The sequence below is a fragment of the Vicia villosa genome, unplaced genomic scaffold (genome assembly GCF_029867415.1).
Source record: "Vicia villosa cultivar HV-30 ecotype Madison, WI unplaced genomic scaffold, Vvil1.0 ctg.000402F_1_1, whole genome shotgun sequence".
Taxonomy (NCBI): domain Eukaryota; kingdom Viridiplantae; phylum Streptophyta; class Magnoliopsida; order Fabales; family Fabaceae; genus Vicia; species Vicia villosa.
The window spans coordinates 185,180-204,841 of record NW_026705181.1 but is presented as its reverse complement, the minus strand read 5'-3'; the positions used below and the strand labels follow the sequence as shown (position 1 = coordinate 204,841).

The following is a 19,662-nucleotide window of genomic DNA, read 5'->3' as shown; positions in this document are numbered from 1 at the left end:
TTCAAAGGTTTATTTCACCCCTACAAGATCATGTATTAAGAATTTCTCCAACACAAATATATAGAACCATTTACCCCAAATGAGCATGTCCTCTAAAACCACCGTAACATCACTATACAGGGTTCTCGACACTGTGGACAAGTCCTAACCACTATAAATTATATTTCTTAATGCACCCTATATGATGGAAAAAATACCCTATCAATGCTCACCCAATTTTAAAAATGCATATCCGAAAACACTATTTTCATAATAAACCACGTCGTGAAACTCACCCTAAATTCATTTGAAAATGAAAAAAATAGTTTGGAAGCATATATTTCCGAAAAACTTTCAGAAATATACTTTCATAAATCTGTGCATTTTTTGGGTTTTATTCGATAACCATGAATAAAGATACTATACCCAAATTAACTTCATGGGTACTAAAAAATTTCCTTTAAAATATTTCATAAAAATAAATTATATATAAATACAAACCTGGAGAATCCTTATAGTATATACAAACATGCCTCCATCCCCATTGCCGTTTTTACCCGATGATCTCATCGCCGAGGTGTTATCCTTTCTTGATGTGAAATCTATTCTGCGATTCAAATGTGTTTGCAAGTTTTGGAACACTCTCTTTTCAGATCCCACCTTTGTGAAACTGCATCTCAAGAAATCAGCAAAACGAAATACTCACTTCTTACTCATCACCCAACATGTAACTGATATCCCTGGTGTGTCATCGAATGGCAGTGATGATAGATATGTGCGTGACTATGGTGTCATTCCCTACTCCGTAAGCACTTTACTCGACAATCCGTCTTTCACCCTTTCTGTCGATGACAAATACCTGGTGCAACCCAAAGGATGCTCTAATATTGTTGGTTCCTGCAACGGATTGATCTGTTTGGTTGGTAGATCCGTCACCCGTCAGTATTATGAGTACTCTTTCCGACTATGGAATCCAGCCACCAGGACGACATCTCCAAAATTAGGGTTCTTACACTTATTTCACAGTAGTTCCGTTTTCCCTTCCTCTCATGATGGCTATTACAATTTCCTCTTTGGTTATGATAATTCAACCGACACTTATAAGGTCGTGGCCTCGCGTTATAATAGACGTGAACAGAGAAGTGATGTCAGAATTCTAAGTATGGGTGATAATATTTGGAGAGATATTCAAAGTTTCCCAGTTGTTCCTTTGCATTTTGGAGCTGGTTCAGAAATCTCTGTTAATAATTGTGGTGTGTATTTCAAGAGCAGTATTAACTGGCTGGCTATTGAAAATAAACTATGGTATCATCGTATGGATATTAAGAATATTACAGTTAAGCAATTTGTTATTGTTTCACTTGATTTGGGAACGGAGACATATCGTCTATACCTACCGCCTAGTGGCTTTGATCAAGTGCCGCCTTATGAACCAAATGTTGGTGTCTTGGGGGACTGTCTTTCTTTTTCTTATTGTTATAACCAAACCCATCTTATCATATGGCAGATGAAGAAGTTTGGGGTTCAAGATTCTTGGATTCAATTTCTTAAAATTAGTTATCACAATCTTCAAATTAACTATCAATATAGTGACGGATATATGTATATTTTTAATATTGTTCCGTTATTTCTTTCTGAAGATGGTGATGCACTGATACTTCATTGCAATCAAGAGGTATCCCAAGATATCATCTATAATTGGAGAAATAGCCGAGTAGAGCGAACAGACATTACTGCAAGAAAAAGAATTACTGATGATAGAACTAGGGATGATGCCTTGTGCGCGGCTGAGAACTATTTTGAAAGCTTAGTTTCAGTTTTTTGAAAGTAAGTTCCTCTTCCATTGTTTACATGTTAGAATTTATGTTAATTTGTAGATATTATTTTCATAATTACCAATTGTGTGAATACTCTTTTTTTTATGACTGGTTAGATTGATTTTATTTTCTAGATGATTACAAAACAGTATTATCATAAGTAGTAACAACATTCCCACATTGAATTATTTGAATAGGAATAGTTTTATGGAATGTATTGCAATTGCAACTGGTAGACCTTTCATCTCGTCATGTTATAATTACATAATGTCTTTTTCTTAATACTTGGTATTCAATTTTATAATTTTGTAGATGGAACTATAGGAGTGAAATTATATTCTTTGATGTCATAAAAACATTGAGAGTATTTTCAATATGTATTCCTTCTTTTACATCCATTTGTTATTAACATATAAAATGTTATTTTTATGTGTGTGATTGCAGAATAAGGATAACCAGTAAGAGCTAATATAGTATGGGAATTAAGAGCTTAGAGGAACGACAACTATGGCAGGGTTGAAAGAGGAATTGTTCGGCGGAACTTGGTTAGAATTAGTTAGGATTTTAGAATGAAATTTGTCCAGTTACCCGGGGACATGAATTTTTATGTACTTTGTTATAAACCTCTTTTTTTGATAAAACTATGTTTATTACTTATATGTTGGCTTTTTTTTATCTTGGTTTGCATATTCAAAAACTTGTGCTAAAGGCTTAGGCATTTCCTGCATTGCAATGTTTATTACCTGTTTGTCTCACTTTAAGCCTTGGTGAAAAAAAGTGCGTAACATTTATTAACTTGTACATGTTGTAGAAGGAATAATTCTACTTTTTTAGTTATTATGTGTTCCTAATTCACTTATGTAACATAAGTTATGTGTTAACAAGTGTTGAAGTTAGCATGCTCCTTTGGATCAAGTAAACAATCCATATCAATGGAGAAACAATGCGAAATTTCTCTGTTTTTCTATAAGTTACATCTCTTTTGTTACTTTTAAGTGATGAATCTTTTGAAAATTTGTGTCAAATGGTTTCCAAATACACCCAAGAAGCTAGAGGGTAATTTTGTATGATTATTACAATAAACGCCATCATGTGTTAAACATTGTTAGACCACAAGTTCATAACTTATTTCATGGAGAAAAAAAGTAGATTCCTGTTGTTGATGAACGTGCTTCCTTTGCTAACTTTTACAGGGAGCAAAACAAATTGTTTTTCTTTTTCGGTACAAAACTTGTATCAAAAAGATTATTGTCTTGTCTGCTACTAGGGAGGATAAAATCGTGCTGATGTTATACTTATTGTCTGGCTTCAGTTTAGCAGTTGAACTTTTTTGTCAATATGATTTTTAGTTGGAAACATGATGCTTATAGACCATAAGGAAAGTATATGTATAATGTAGTCCAATTATAATCTTGTTAATCTTGTAGCAAAGAGATAATTCGTTAGGGTGAGGGAGCACAACTTTTATGGTTCATTTCCAATCTTTTTCCTTCCTATTAAATTTTGTGATTACCAAAGATCAAAACACTTTTTTTTTTTTGGGCTAAATTACAGTTTTGGTCCCTCTGTTTTGGGTTTTTCACGATTTTGGTCCCCCTATTTTCTTTTAAACAGTTTTGGTCCCTCATCCCAATTTTGATGCAACTGTTCATGCGCTGTTCATGTACGGACATGTACTGTTCATGGACAAAATTGAGATGGGGGACCAAAACTGTTTAAAAAGAAAATAGGGGGACCAAAATCATGAAAAACCTAAAACAGGGGGACCAAAACTGTAATTTAGCCTTTTTTTTTTAAATCAAGAAATATATTAAACCAACCAACCAAAGTACAAAGACAACAAGCCAACAAAGAAAATTACATACTGATTGTTTCCTAACTTAAGTAAAACAATGAGTTATTGCTAAACTCATAGAAATTACAATTGGGATGAGTAATTTTCCCGATAAAAGACCACTTCCAAATAAGCGCTTTACAATTCCACACCAATTATCAAAACTATTATAAGAATCCGCCTTCATACTTCATTGAAATCATGGAAATGTATCTTCAAACGCACCTCATTTTATTTTTTTAGAGTTTTTCGGAGATGAATTTTTGAATAGACCTATAGGTAGGTTTCGGAAGTACATATCCGGAATAAACACGAAATGCTATTTAAAACAGAACCTTAAAACCAAAGCAACTTAGTATAAATTTAACATAGATAGTCAAAATTACATAGATATTGAAGCAAAAGTTTAACATTACATGTTGTTATAAACGGGTAATCGAGGACGATGCAACATTTTGATAGCATCTTCTCCTGATCTCTGAATCTTCGCATCCCCTTCAATCGGATCCTTAGTCGAGTATCGGTGAAAAGTACTTCACATAACTTTTAAATCGTCATTCGTCTTCAGTGAAAACTGTGTGAAATATACCTTTCCTTCAGTGTCAAGTGATGGTGAATAATACTTGAGTTTGACCATCTTCCGATTTTCTGGATATTGCAAGAGAGAATTCAATATGGTAATCAGCTCGGCGAGAGGCGTGTCATCGGAAAACCTATATTGAAGCGGCAGCTTCGCATCATTGAAGTAAACAAAAGCAAGGTGAGAATATGTTTGTGTCATCTCAGTTTTGTGGTGTGTGTGATGTTGAAGAAATGGATTGGAAACCCTATTTATAGAAGATTTAGAGCAATTTGGATCCAATCGTTCTTATCTTATGTCAGAGTAATGTTTCGGATATACACTTCCGAATTCACCCTTTTTTTAACGAAAATATGAGTTTTCATATATGCATATCCGAAGCATTCCCTAATTGTTTTTTCTAAAAAACTTTTTGGATATACATATCCTAATTATGCTGAACCATTACCAGAATTTGTTTAATAGATATATTAGATCGATAAAAGAAAATGTTGAATAGATATATTATATATGTATTAAATCGTATATAATTTATATTGTGTACGATAATACATACAAAAAATGGTTCAATTACATTTTAAAATGTACGGAACGAGTTGTCACCGCTTAAATCTAAAACCAGTTCTTTTTTCGACTTCTCCCTATTTGATTCTCTCTCAAGCCCCGTCAATTTAGTGAACTCTGTCATCCTTTCGAAAAAATGATCCAGCCAAGTTTCCGCCTCTTTTGCGGAATGTGTTGTCTACTCCATTGATGTAGCCGGAATATGACGCCTCGATTTCAAATAAACTTGAACAAAATTGAGCGCTCTAAGATACCCAATACAAATGATGCAGCCGGATTTGTCTTGAGGTGTGCGACTCCGAAGTGGAAAAAACATCTCCGAAAATCCAAAACTCGTAAGATCGACACACAGCCTATTATATGCACTTGTTATAAGATGACTCATTTTAGGGAAGCACATCCACTTTACAGGTGGCGTGGAACCGCTAACACATGGAAAAAGAGCATTGTGAATTTTATCGAATTCTTCCTTTTTCCCATATATTCGCGTGTAAAGTTCCCTATGCGCCGTCAACTCCGAAATAAGTATTTCGCGCACAAGAGTGTGATTCTCATCTCCTTTACAAAGTAATCAAGATACGGCCTAAAATCTGCAATTACCATCTCCCTCACATCTACGACTCTTTCAATGTGTTTGTGCATAAAAAAGCGACATCTCATCAATGTGGATAAGTGGTGGTGAGATTAGTGGTTTTTTAATCAGAGGTGTAAGTGGTGGTTTTTTAATAAGTGGTGTACAAGGTGGTTTGAAAATGCGAGCTCTCTTAAAAACAATTGTTTGCGATTTAGTGGTTGGAAAATCCAAGAAATGTGAATCAACAACTTTATTATAAGATGGAGTCTGCTTTGTCGAATTGTCATCTTGTGTGTTTTTTTCCCTTTTTAGGAGTATCTTTTGTTTTTACTGGTTGTGAAGGATGTTTCATATCAGTGCTTTGTAGATATGCGATTTTCCTCAGCTGCTCTTTAACGTGCAATTTCATAGTGTCATCCGCTTTAGAAAAATTATCCATGATCACTTCCAACTCAATTACGATGGTTATACTCGATGTACTGTCATTTGTCGGACCGTAGTCATTAAATCATAGTCTTTTCCAATGAGTGTTGACCTCATCCATATGTATGAGGGAATTTAGCTTCAATTTTTTAGACGGTTTTGGTTATGGGGTGAAATGAGGAGAATGAAATAGTTCATGTAGCAAGTTGGTATAATCTGAATATTTTCGAAAATATATATTCGAAAATATCACTGAATATTTAAATTTAAAGTTCAAATATAAATAGAGTATTATCGGAGATGCATTTTCAGAGATGACATTTCGAATTTTCAAAGGTTTTTTTCAACCCCGATAAAATATTTTAAGAAATTCCTTTTAAGAAAATGCTTCATTTTGATTCCTTATATTTCTTTACTTTCCAACAACAGTCCATTAAGCCAGTAGATGTTGTGCCCTATACAAGCACACCTTATTTGCTGCCACAGACAACGAGTACGAACACCTGAGATGTTAGAATTTTTTTGTACTAGACTTTGTTGGCACTTCAATATAGGTTGTTGTATATTTTTAATGGACTGATTATTTAAATTCAATCTTTCATGTCAACACATTTTCACTAAGCACTTAAAGGTATATTATGGTAAGGGCGATGAACCAAGTTAACAAAGCTTGAGTTGGTGATTTAAGTGTAGATGAAGTAACAAAGAAGGTTATCAAACAATTTTGGCGAACTTAACCAAAGGATATGCACTTATATGTTCCCAAAATGTGTATGTATTTGCTTGTTAATGTCCAATGAATCGCGGAGAGTTACGGTGTACAAAGTATGGTCCTTTTCATTAATTTTCTTTCAAAAATTTATTAGGGATCAAGCGAAATCCCACCATCTCTTAAAGCTAATCACCGTAACTTTAGGGCCCGTTTGGTGCGCAGGATAAGAGACATGATAGGATATATGTATCATATCCTATCTCAATCCAGTGTTTGCTGACACAACAGGATATGATAAGTTAATCCTGAAACTTATCCTATCCTGCCTCACTAGTTCAAATTGTTATCCTGAATATGAGCTGGGTTAGAATTCGGCAGGATAGGATAAGAAAATGATTTACTAATTTACCCCTATAAAATATAATTTAAATTAAAAAATTAAATATGACAAAATAAAAATAAAAATTAATTTGATATTAAATTAAAAATATTAATAAATAATTTAAAAAAAATATGTATGACTGTCATAAGGATAATTTTGTAACTAAATAAATTAATTATTAAAATTTTAAAAATATGAATATTAATTTTATTTTTTTATCAAATTAAATATACGTTTAGGAGCATCTTTGATTTCTACCGGTTGTGAAGGAGGTTTCATATCAATGCTTTCTAGATATGCGATTTTCCCCAGCTGCTCTTTAACGTGCAATCTCATAGTGTCATCCGCTTTAGAAAAATTATCCATGATCACTTCCAACTCAATTACGATGGTTATACTCGATGTACCGTCATTTGTCGGACCGTAGTCTTCAAATCATAGTCTTTTCCAATGAGTGTTGACCTTATCCATACATATGGGGGAATTTAGCTTCAATTTTTTTAGAGGATTTTGGTTATGGGGTGAAATGAGGAGAATGAAATAGTTCATGTAGCAAGTTGGTATAATTTGAATATTTTCGGAAATATATATCTGAAAATATCACTGAATATTTAAATTTAACGTTCAAGTATAAATAAAGTATTTTCGGAGATACATTTTTAGAGATGACATTTCGAATTTTCAAAGGTTTTTTTCACCTCCTATAAAATATTTTACGAACACCTGAGATGTTAGAATTTTTTTGTACTAGACTTTGTTTGCACTTCAATATAGGTTGTTGTATATTTTTAATAGACTGATTATTTAAATTCGATCTTTCATGTCAACACATTTTCACTAAGCACTTAAAGGTATATTATGGTAAGGGCGATGAGCCAAGTTAACTAAGCTTGAGTTGGTGATTTTTTTCCCTTTATTTTTTTAGGGTGTCGTGATAGAAGTAGCAAAAGTATATATCACCACACCATCTACATCCCAATTCCTATACTATGTAGATTTTTATTTTGAGGCCCACTAGACATTTGGGCCTTGTAGTGTGGCACTGGTTGCACAGGCACAGGGCCGGGCTTGGCTATCGTGATTCTAACTTTCCCTCACTCTTTTATAAATAAATTTAAATTTTTATTAGATAAATTCTTAGATATCCATAATAAGTAAATGGGTATCCTTACCTTTTTTTAAAAATTGGTTTAAAATTTGAATTCTTTTTTTAAAATAAAATAATTATAAAAAATAATGTGCGATTGAATAATAGTATTTGATTGAACAAAAATATCAATATCCAATTAAGTTCAAGGTTACTAGAGTATTTATTTTTTTTAATTATTATTTTCTTTCAATGTTAATGGTCGTTGCTATCTAATACTTTTGGTGCTTACATACCCATCTTCTTCAATGCAAGTCGACATTTTTACCACCAAACGTTTGTTTGGTTCCTGATCTGTTTAGATTTGCAGGTTTTAAGATTTAGTTGTCCCTAGCGCGTCACATGATTTTAGGTTTTTTTGGACCGTGGGTTGTTCGTGGATTATAGCTCTAGTTCGAGTTCGTTGTCTTAAAATCTGCTTTAGTATGTTGTGATTTTAGATTAATTGTTTTTCAAAAATGTTTGTGATTCTTTTGTTGCAATTTCTAAGTGAATTGTTTGTTAATGAATTTGTTATATGTGTTACAAATGAGTTCATTTTTCGTATTTAGAATTTGAGTTTGATGCTCGTCAATTCTCTATTATATTATTTTATTTATATTTTAATTTGCATCATATGTGGTGATCTTACCTGATCAGAATGGATCGTCAAGGTCAGCTGTGGTGGACTTGATGAATTGAGGAGGGGGTACCTGCAAGATACTCCGATGCCAAAGTAAAAAAACAATCAGAGAGAGCAAGTACTAGGTTTTAGAGAGAATGAATACCCGACCCTCTAGTGAAAGAGGCTATTTATAGCCCCCAGCGATGGGTCAAGGTTTCCTAATTGGGCCAGATCCAACTGGATGCGCACGTGCTAGGAAACTGCCAGAACCCCTTGTGTTAGGGCTGCGTCAGTAGGTGGTTCCACATTCTGGGTGAGCACGTGCAAGGATCGGAGGCGGTTACCTGAATCCCTCGCGTTGGACTTGATTCCACAACGATTACCAACAGCCTTTGTTGGGCCTAATGTAATTGGGCCTGCCCGACCTGGATGGGAGATTGGACCTGCTCGATTGTAATATGGGGGTTGGGCTTGCTCGACCCAAACCAGAATAGGTGGTTCGCTGGATTATGCACGTGATGTACGAATGTTGTTTCTAAATTCTATTTTTTTTGTAAGCAAGAATTATATTAATGGAAGAACTAAGGGTTCTCCAACCTTAATACACAAAACCGGAACACGTCCGACAAAAAGGATATTACAAACTAATTACAATCACGATAAAAAAGACAATGGGTCTTTACAAAAATCGTTAAAGTTACAATTGGAATAAGTAATATCACCAAAGAAAGACCATCTCCACACCAAAATCTTGATTTTCCACACTATATCATTTACATTCCAAACCTCTTGTTTAAAGCAAAAGTCATTGTTTTAATATTTTTTTATTAGGTAAGATTCTATATTCCCATCTCCCTTCTTTATTTGCAATACAATTTTTTTAATAAGAATTTTACAGACAAAATTCTTTATTTAAATTATTAGTAACATATATATAATAAGAATAATAATTATATATTTTATTGACCAGACAATATATTTTCAATGATAAATAATTAAAGTAAAATACAATGGATTTTATATGATTACCAAATTCTCTATATTACATTAAAATTCACAATATTAATTAAACATTAAAATTCACGTTAGACAAACATGGCTCTATCACCTAAGTTTTTCCCCAACGATCTAGTTAGCGAGATCTTATCCGCTCTTCCCGTGAAATCTATTCTGCGATTCAGATGCGTTAGCAAGTATTACGATAATCTCGTTTCCGATCCCAATTTTGTAAAACTTCATCTCAAGAGATCAGCAGCACGAAATCCGCAATTCATACTACAGGCCGATCACTACCTACATATCCCAGGTGAGTCCCCCTATGGCAGTGACGATGAATATGACGTTGATGAAGCTTTCATTCCCTATTCTTTATGCAGTTTAATCGATAATCCCTCTTTTGCCCTTGAAATTGATCCTTATTACTTGGTGAAAAACTTCAATTACCGTTTAATTGGTTCGTGCAATGGATTGATATGTTTAGAGGGTAACTCCATCACCCCCGAGTATTATGAGTGTTGGTTTCGATTATGGAACCCAGCCACCAAGACAACGTCTCCAAAATTCGGATTCTTACGCTTATTTCTCAATACTCTCGCTGATGATGGCTATTACCAATTCAACTCCGGTTTTGATGATTCTACAGGAACTTATAAGGTAGTGGCCTCACGTTATAGTAAACGTGAACTAAAAAGTAATGTCAGAATTCTAACTTTTCGTGATTCTGTTTGGAGAGATATTGGAAGTTTTCCTGTTGATCCTTTGAATTTGGACTTAATTTCGGGATCTGGTGTGTATCTCAAAAGCACTATTAACTGGTTTGCTATTCAAAATAATCTTCGGTATAATTATAAGGATATTACCGCTGAACAATGTTTTATCACTTCGCTTGATTTGAGAACGGAGACTTGCAATAAGTATTTATTGCCTCGTGATTTCAAAGAGGTTCCTCCTTCAGAGCCAACTGTTAGGGTGTTAGGGGGTTATCTTTGTTTTTCTTATCATAACGAGGAACCTTATTTTGTTATATGGAAGATGGAAAAATTTGGAGCCGAAGATTCTTGGGCTCAATTCTTTAAAATTAGTTATCACAATCTTCAAATCGATTATGACTTTAGTGACAAGTATCTAAAATATTATTATCAATGGAAGCCGTTATTCCTTTCTAAAGACGGTGATTCATTGATAATAACAAGCGGTATAAAATCTGAAGAGATTATTTATAGTTGGAGAGATAATAGAGTGGAGCAAATAGAAATTGATGCAAGTAGAACAGTTAATGATGATACAACTATGTACAATGCCAGTTGCACAGACGAGGACTATTTTGAAAGCTTAGTTTCAGTTTTATGAAAGTAAGTTCCTCTTGCATAGTTTACATGTTTGAGTTTATGCTAATTTATATATGTTGTTTTCATATGTATCAATTGTGTAAATGTTTACTTTTATTATTGGTGAGGTTGATTGTATTTTTGAATGGCTATCTATTATGTATCAGCAAATGACAGTAATATATTCCTTAACTTCATGTGTGGGATTGCAGAGAATTAGAAGGACTGCCAACAACTAAGACAATGTGGAAATTAAAAAGCTTAGAAGAAGAGCAGCTAAGGCAGGGTCTGCCTAAGGAGGATGGATTCAAAGGAATATGATTTGAATTAGTTAGGATTTTAAAATTAAATTACTACATTGCAATGTTTATTACTTTTTTGTTTCTGTTTAAACCTTGGTGAGAAAAACGCATAACTCTTATTGACTTGTACCATTTGAAGAAGGAATCCTATATTATTATCCTCATTAATTAAAATGTCATTAATGTCATTTTGTATCTATCAGCTAATGAAACAGCTAATTTACCAAACACTCACATTAGCTTATCAGCTATCAGCTACCAGCTAAAAGCTATCAGCTACAAGCTAAAAGCTATCAGCTACAAGCTAAAAGCTACCAGCTATCAGCTATCAGCTAATTTTACCAAACAGAGCCTTAATTATTGTGTTTGATATCACAACTGACACTTTCATCTATTCTTGTTAGTATTTCTAATTCACTTATGTACTAACCAGTGTTCAATTCACCATGTTCCTATGGTATATTAGATGATTAAGTGTGCTATAAGATTGAGGGTCACAAAATGGGTCCGGCCTGTTAGATATTAGGGTTGTTTATGGTTCGGTTCTTTCAGAAAGCTGAACCAAACCGAACCATTATATAGAGAATTTTTTTTTTGAATAACCATTTTTTTTAAAAAAATTCCAAAAATAACAAGATTTTCAAAATATTTCCCAAAATGTCATTTTTTTGCTACAAATAACACGTTGTCGCCAGGGGGGGTGGCGACAACGTTGTGGGCTTAAGAGTAGTCGCCAGGCCCACTGGCGCCTATGTTGTTTCCTTTAGGTGTTGTCGCCACCCCCCTGGCGACAACACCCCCCTATTTTTTTTTTTTGGTATTTTTCTCAACTGTTTTTTTTTTCTTTTTTTTTTTCTGTTTTTTTATATTACATTTTTAGTTGTTTTTTTATATCTTTTAAGATGCAAATATAATACCAATATATTAAACATAACCAAAATACAAATTACATTGAATTGAAAACCAACACAAAATACATTAAAATGAAAAACAACTCAAAATACATTAACGATACAAATAAAAATCTTATTGCGCGCCACGTGGACCATGGTACGATCCACATTGAGGTTGTCTAATGGGTCGTGTAGACGGTTCACGAGTCGGTAATGCCCCCTATTCCTGCGACGACGCCCCCCTCTATTTGGTTCGTCTTGTGCGTGCGTCGACGGCTCCTCAATGAAATTTGGGTCTTCAACATCTGTGGGCCGTCCTTGACCTCTAGAATTCCCTCCATAGGATAGGCGGGTGCCCGCGGCGCTGTCAAAGCTTTGTCTAGGCGGGTTAAAATTTCTCCTAGTGGGTGCGGCCTGGAAGTTTTGGAAGTTGGTGGTGGATCCGGTTTGGTTAAAATACAATGGTTGTGGCGGTGTGTTGAGGTCAAATTGTTGGTTGGGGTACTGTGATGTGTGTTGGTCGAATGTGGTGTATTGCGGGTATTCTTCTTCTATGCCCATGTCGGGGGTCATTGGTGGTGATCTTGAAGAGCTCCCCGCATGGAATTCTTGGAAATGTGATCTAGAAGAGCTCCCTACATGGAATTCTTGATTTTGTGGTTGAGTTTGGGATGGAAAAAACTGGTGGAGTTGTTGGGAATGTTGTTGGTAAAAAGGTGTTTGTGGTTGCATTGGTTGTTGGTGGTAACTTTGTTGTTGTTGTTGTTGGTGTTGTTGTGGGTAATGTTGTTGTTGGTAATTTGGTGGTGGTTGTTGTTGTTGTTGGTAATTTGGTGGCGGTGGTTGTTGTTGTTGGTGGTAATTTGGTGGTGGTTGTTGTTGTCCTCCAAAATATGGAGGTTGTGCTCGCGGGTCAGCTAAATAGAAAGGGGCAGACACAATCATTTCAGGATTTGTGACCGATCTGTACCAGTTTACATAGTCAACAGTTGGCTTCATTTCTCCCGGCGCCACAGGAAATTCTAGAACAGTTTTGGATCGACGAGCCCATATTTTACGCTGATCTATAGCAAACGACTTGTAATTTTCAACGTACCACTGTTCGCTAACCTTCGCAAGATGCCAACGTCCCAAACAGTCAGGCTCAGGTGGGTCAGGGATACCTTGATGCATGCCGAATTGGAGCTTGACACGGTCACTCGGGTGCATCTCCACATTGGTGAACCGTATGATGAATGATTTTGCTGTCCAAATAGCCGCCTCGTCAAGGTCGGGTACGTGGTCCAATTCCAAGTAAGGACGCCAAATAAACTGCAAAGCAAATAATATTAATTTCAAAATATAGAAGATAGTTATTTTTAAAAATATATTTAGAAAATGGACATTTTTAGAGGTATTACATCTTGGGGTCCTAGTCGATCTAATATTTGGCGGTAGAAAATGATTTTGGATACAGGCGTTTTGGACCAATCCATTCCGATTTCATTGAACCTAAACACATTAAAAGATATAAATCAATATAGTTACAAATAATAATAGAATAAAAAGCACTAATTAAAATAAGATCCAGAAGTTACCTTGAAGCGTAAGGGAAGGCGTAACTGTTTGGATTTGCAGGGGCCAATACCGGCATTCTCCACCATGCCCATGATTGTAGAAAGAATGCACATCCACTAAATGTACAACTATCCTTTTTTGCACATTTGCACAAGGAACTATAGAGGTATGCCAGCACAGCCGAACCCCAACTATATGTCTTTATTGCATCAATGTCCCCAAGTAAAGACAAGTACATAAAATTAACACTATTTCCCGTGCCTTCGGGAAATAGAAACTTACCAAATAACAACATAATATACATCCTAGTTTTCTGTAGTATAGTTTCTTCGTCAGAAAACTGATTCAATTGAACCCCATCATAAGCTAGATGAAGGCCAGCAAGCTTTATACCTTGGCCCCTACCCCTTTGTCGCCCCTCACCCTCTATTAAATCCACACCCAACAATTCGACGCATAGAGCGTTTGGTTGTTGGACATTTCCATAGACTGCCTTTCCATTTGTTTTGAGACCCAATAACATGTACACGTCCTCTAAAGTGACGGTACATTCACCCATTGGAAGGTGAAAAGTATGAGTCTCAAGCCTCCAACGCTCACACAACGCTAATATAAACTTCATATCAACTGAGGTATGTGTTAAGTTCATTACCTCACCAAATCCAGCACGTTTAACGTAGTCCACAATCAAAGGGTCTGGAGCATTCATCTTACCAGCACGGGTCCTAAATCTCGTGACATCCTATAAAAAAAACATTACCCATAAGTATTTGAAATTAGTAAATTTAAGAAAAAAAATTAAGTGTTTACTCAAACTTACATAAGCGGCAATGTTTGCAATGGTTCCTCGATGCTCTTGACCCATAGTTAGGAGAGACATGCTTGTTGATGATGAAACACAAAGTTGCTCTGATGATAAGTTGCTCTGATGAAAGTATAAGAGGTGATGAAGAAAATGAACAAGTTTGGGAACATATTTATAGCCAAAATGCATAGGTTATTACGAGATTCCCTGCAGTGTCTTGTCCCGTCAAGTCTGTGGTGGGGACGAGATTCCCTGCAGTGTCTTGTCCCGTCATGTCTGTGGTGGGGACGAGATTCCCTGCAGTGTCTTGTCCCGTCATGTCTGTGGTGGGGACGAGATTCCCTGCAGTGTCTTGTTCCGTCATGTCTGTGGTGGGGACGAGATTCCCTGCAGTGTCTCGTCTTGTCATGTTTATGTTAAATTATTGCATGCAGTGATTTATCATAATTTTTAATTCATTTAAAACATATGATTATAATAGATTTTGAGGATTTTATATTAAATTAGCGCAGATATATATATTATGGAAAACATTAATTCATTCATTAATTAAAAAGGTACATTGACAATAACCAACACAGAAACTAAAACATCTAAGAAAATAACACATAACAACTTGTAGTACACGCTCGATCATTGCAACAAACACAACAACACTTAATCTAAACTACTCGAGTATCACTGCAAGAACAAGTGTGTCATACCCCAAAATTTGCCCACACATTTTCTCTTATTCAAATTCAAATCAAAACACAAAGCTGCAAGACACACTCTCCTAAGCAAAGATCAGAGAATTAGGGTTTGGCTTATTCAAAGGAAAATCAGTAAATCAATGGCTGCAAGGCATCTTCTATGGCTCAATATATCTCACATCATCCCCATGACAAGTATCAAGTCTCATCTCAAAGAATTGGTCACTCAATTGTTCAGAAAGTTAACAGTCGACTAGGTTAACCTAAAAGTCCACTGCGAGTAAAGTAAAGTCAAAACTCTTGATTTTTTGTCAAGATCCTAATATTGAAGTATCATTCACCATTTGATCAAGTATTGATCATGGTTCATCAAGGAAAGATAAAAAATCAACAAAACCCTAAGTTTCAAAATTAGGGTTTTCTCCTAAAAAGTCAACTGAACTTTGACCAGCCATAACTCTTACATGGAACATCAGAAATTTTACATCCAAAGCTCAATTTGAAGGAAATTTGATTCTCTACAACTTTGTATCTCACGTGCCAAGTCTAAAAATGCTTCATTTGAGAGGTATGGATCAAAACATTATAGGTCCTTTTTCAGAAGTCAACAAAAAGTCACTTTTTTCAAAAGGACACACAAGGAGCATGGAAAACCATTTTGATATGAGACCAAAGACATTGGTTAGAGGACTCTCTAAGGTTTCTAAAAAGTCCTAGAACTCCTCCATACCTTAAATATAGAGGGAGATATGCCTTGTCAAAGTTGGACCATTTTAAAGAGAAAAATGTGAAATAAAAGGCTCCAAAATGATTTTTTTTGCAAATGGACTCAACTCTTTTTGACCCAAGCTTGATCCTCATGATATCCAAAATTCAAATTCCAATTGCCACGAAATTACATGATTTATTTAATTTATTATGAATTTTTATTCATTTAAAAGGTGATTAAAATTAAGTAAATTAAAAGAAAATCAAATATTGGGCAAGAGATACTATAAGGAGTCAATTTAATCACCATTTAAGAGAGATTGCTAATATAATTTCGTGCAAGGAAATATTGAGAGAAAAATATTGAGATTGGACTAAGATTGGAAAGTTTCAAGAGTGAATCTCAATCAAATATCAAGGGCTTGATTCAATGAGATTTTATCCAATTATGGTGACCCAATGCACTCTCTATAAGAGCACAAAGACATTCCGATACCAGGGGACGGATTCACAAGGTTTGCAGCCCTAAAAATCGTGGTCAAACTTCAAAAAATTCAAAGAAAAAAGAGGAATCAGTTTTGGAGATTGAAGGAAGTTTAAAGGCTTTTGAAGATTCATAGACAATCATTGAAGGTCCAGGAAGCTCTCTCAATCATCTTCAACGCGTGGGGGATCCGGTATCGTGTCCAAATTCTCGCGGTTTGTTCATATATTTCAATCTTTCGATTTCGCGAATTCATACACTGTAAACATGACTCAATTGTATAGTTGTGTCTATTATCTTGTTTGGAACGTGTTTACATTGTTTAATTTGAGTTTCGGTACAGCTTAAGCGTTCCACCATTCTTAGGTTTTAAGAGCTTCGTTTTAGGGCTTTGAGTTACAGGTAAAATCAGACCAAATCGCTGCCACCAACGCGTTCGTATGGAGATTCTGAGTCGGAATATGTTGCCACCTGAGAATTATTTGATGTTTTCGTGAGTTTTGACATGTACAGGTACTTAGCTGTGAAATTGTTCGTACCAAAAGAGAAGCTAAACCGCAGCCAAATCTGGAAAATTCAAAGGAAGAAGAAGATAAGTCTGCGCGCGCTCTCTGAATTTAAATTAATTCTCAGTTTATTTTTTAATTATATATTATTCGAGGCATGACATTAACACTTATGAATGGCAGCTGGGTTGGTAGCGCCTTTTGCCACTAACCCTAGGCGTCCTTGGTTCGAACCCGGCAGGACCACGCATTTTTTAAACACTAAATTATTCTCAGATCCTGTGCTCCCTGCTATCCGGTCCTCACCATACGCCTACAGCACCAGCCATCAGATTGCCAGCCTTTCAGATCCAACGCCCTGAGAGCTGAGGGTCTACCATGAACCTTCAGAAGTCATTCACACCTAATCAAAGCTGAGTGTTTCTATTTTTTTTTTCTTTTCTTTATTTTAATTACAAATATTTATTTTCTTGTTTCCCTTTTTTTTATTATTATGGATATTATTACTTACTTTAGTAAATTAGTTTTTATATATAGTAAAATTATAATTAATTCCTTTTAATCGGGAACTCGTTTTATCAATAATTGTTTTCGAGTAATAAAAATTATTATTTTATATATGTTGATAATTAATTAATTAAAAATTAATAACTAATTTTTTTGTTAACCTTGATCCATATATTAACCTTAGGATTCTGGGGTAGGTATTATATATTAACACGTTTTTTTTGACTTACAAACCTTTTACGTCACAATAAGTTTTCTTAAATAACCCTTTAGGGTTTGTAAACCTTTAGGGTTTGTGATCAATTAGGGTTTAGATCAGTCAAATGCACTAACCTTTTTCCGTCTTTGAATTTTCAGGATTAATCAAGGTTCGTCCACCCACGCGCCATGCCAATCAAAAAGCTAAGTTCCGACTCTTTTTCTTAAATTTAATTTTTATTAATTGTTACATTTGCCTTATAGGTTCAACTAGGGTTTACTTCATCTGTTAAAGAATTCCGCCTATACTCACCCCTATTGTTTTTCGGTTTAATTCTCAGATAATCAAAGTCGGCCGGGGGTTCGAGGAATGTCAAGGCTCAAGATGAATTAAATTAATTATTATTTATCTTTTTTATTCTCTGTTTTAATTCCCCCATCTCCGCAGGTGTTTATTGTAATAGCGTAGGACCTTTAATTTCTGCCTTTAAATTCTGCCATTTTAACTGTATGGTTAGTAAATAGGGAGTGAAAAGATAATCAATCAATCGCTAGCAAATCATAATGCAAGATAAATACTTAAATCTAACTCACGTGATTGATGCACACACTCACCTCTAAGGTAACCACTCTTATGCTGCCTTCTCGATCAAATAATCAAGTCCCTTCGAATATAGGGATACCTTAGCTTGTTGCCTTCGATTCAAAATCACCACGTCCCTCCGATAAAAGATCATAGTCCCTTCGAGTTGCCTACGATAAATATGATCTCGTCCCTCGATTAAATGGTGATAGTCCCTTCGATTGCTAAGGTATCCTCACTGTTGCCTAAATGACTATTATATCCTTCCCTTAGACTACCTTCTCTCTTTATGGTAGGGACAGTCTTGAGGCGAACGATAATTCTCGATGACCCTTCGATGACCCGCACATCCAGTTGAAAGACTTCCTACCCCTCATGGTATGGATAGACCCTTTCAAACAAAAGACTTAAAGAACAAGAAAGACGAACTTAGGGTAGGTAGTTCTCAATTGCTTGCTCAAATTCAAAAATGTTTTTCGCACCTCCTTTTCAAACACTTTCAAACAAGGCTACGCTTATTTACAAGCTAAAGTCCTTAACGAAATCTTTTTACTATTCACACACGAAACTTTTCAAACAATTCAAACAAACAAAGTGAGCTAAGCAATTAAGAGCCCATGGATAACCATGGATGCAAAGGGTGCCTTACACCTTCCCTTTGTATAACCTACCTCCGAACTCAAAATCTTTCAAAGGTCTTTCCTGTTCTTTTTGCCTTTCCAATTGGATAAAATAAAAGTCGGTGGCGACTCATGCTTAACCGCGACATTTCGAATAAAGTCAGTTCACCGTATTACAGAACTGGCGACTCTGCTGGGGATGCTTTCGAATAAAAGAGGGGTTACCTTAGAGCTAGGATCACTTTAAATTTGTTTGACTTGTTTGCTTTATCTTTAAAGGTTGTTTTGGGTGTTCTACTGTGTGAAAGATCCTACACCCGGATCTAGTGTACCTTAGGTATGTGGCATGAGATCAGGGAGGCTATACGACATGTATCGTTATGGTTGAACTGGTGGCCACCGTTAGTGCGACGCTTTGGTTTGTCCTGATGGCCCTTGAATATGATCGAGGAGACATTTGGCTACCGCGTGGTGTCACAAGCACTAATTCGCCCGTAGAACCTTAGTTGAACTTGACTTTGGCCTATAGGAAGTAGCGAGATAGCTGGCTTTGGATTCCTGACTGAAGCCGGTTGATACTCGATGCTACACTCATTGAGATTGGACTCTAGGGATGCTTTTGGCTGGCCGATCGAGTGCCATGTTGAGAGAATGCCTGCGAGAAAGATCAGGGATATGAGCACCATAGAACCCGGTTACTATTCTAGGACAGGTTGAAACAACTTAACTTCGGTGGGGAGGGTACTTACCTACGAACTTCACGCAAGCCTTTAAACCTAAGGACACTTGTGTGACTTGTCTGTGCTTGCTACTAACCCTTTAGTTTTCTTGCAGGTTTTTCTTGTGGGACTTACTCGTCCTTAC

General features: G+C 35.6%; 2 protein-coding genes across 2 annotated transcripts; both read left to right on the top strand.

The window, feature by feature from the left end:
- Nucleotides 1–436: 436 nt before the first annotated feature.
- Nucleotides 437–2,591, top strand: LOC131627798 (F-box/kelch-repeat protein At3g23880-like). The gene is made up of 2 exons (XM_058898655.1): nt 437–1,806; nt 2,241–2,591. Exon 1 carries the CDS (start codon nt 509–511, stop codon nt 1,802–1,804), a length of 1,296 nt encoding a protein of 431 aa, XP_058754638.1. The 5' UTR covers nt 437–508; the 3' UTR covers nt 1,805–1,806; nt 2,241–2,591.
- Nucleotides 2,592–9,690: 7,099 nt separating this feature from the next.
- On the top strand, nt 9,691–11,451 carry LOC131627797 (F-box/kelch-repeat protein At3g23880-like). Its single transcript, XM_058898653.1, has 2 exons — nt 9,691–10,967; nt 11,156–11,451. Exon 1 carries the CDS (start codon nt 9,712–9,714, stop codon nt 10,963–10,965), a length of 1,254 nt encoding a protein of 417 aa, XP_058754636.1. The 5' UTR covers nt 9,691–9,711; the 3' UTR covers nt 10,966–10,967; nt 11,156–11,451.
- Nucleotides 11,452–19,662: the final 8,211 nt, after the last annotated feature.

Bases quoted from the DNA above. Each gene is read 5' to 3' on its own strand.
- LOC131627798 (XM_058898655.1), top strand. From the start codon at position 509: ATGCCTCCATCCCCATTGCCGTTTTTACCCGATGATCTCATCGCCGAG.
- LOC131627797 (XM_058898653.1), top strand. From the start codon at position 9,712: ATGGCTCTATCACCTAAGTTTTTCCCCAACGATCTAGTTAGCGAGATC.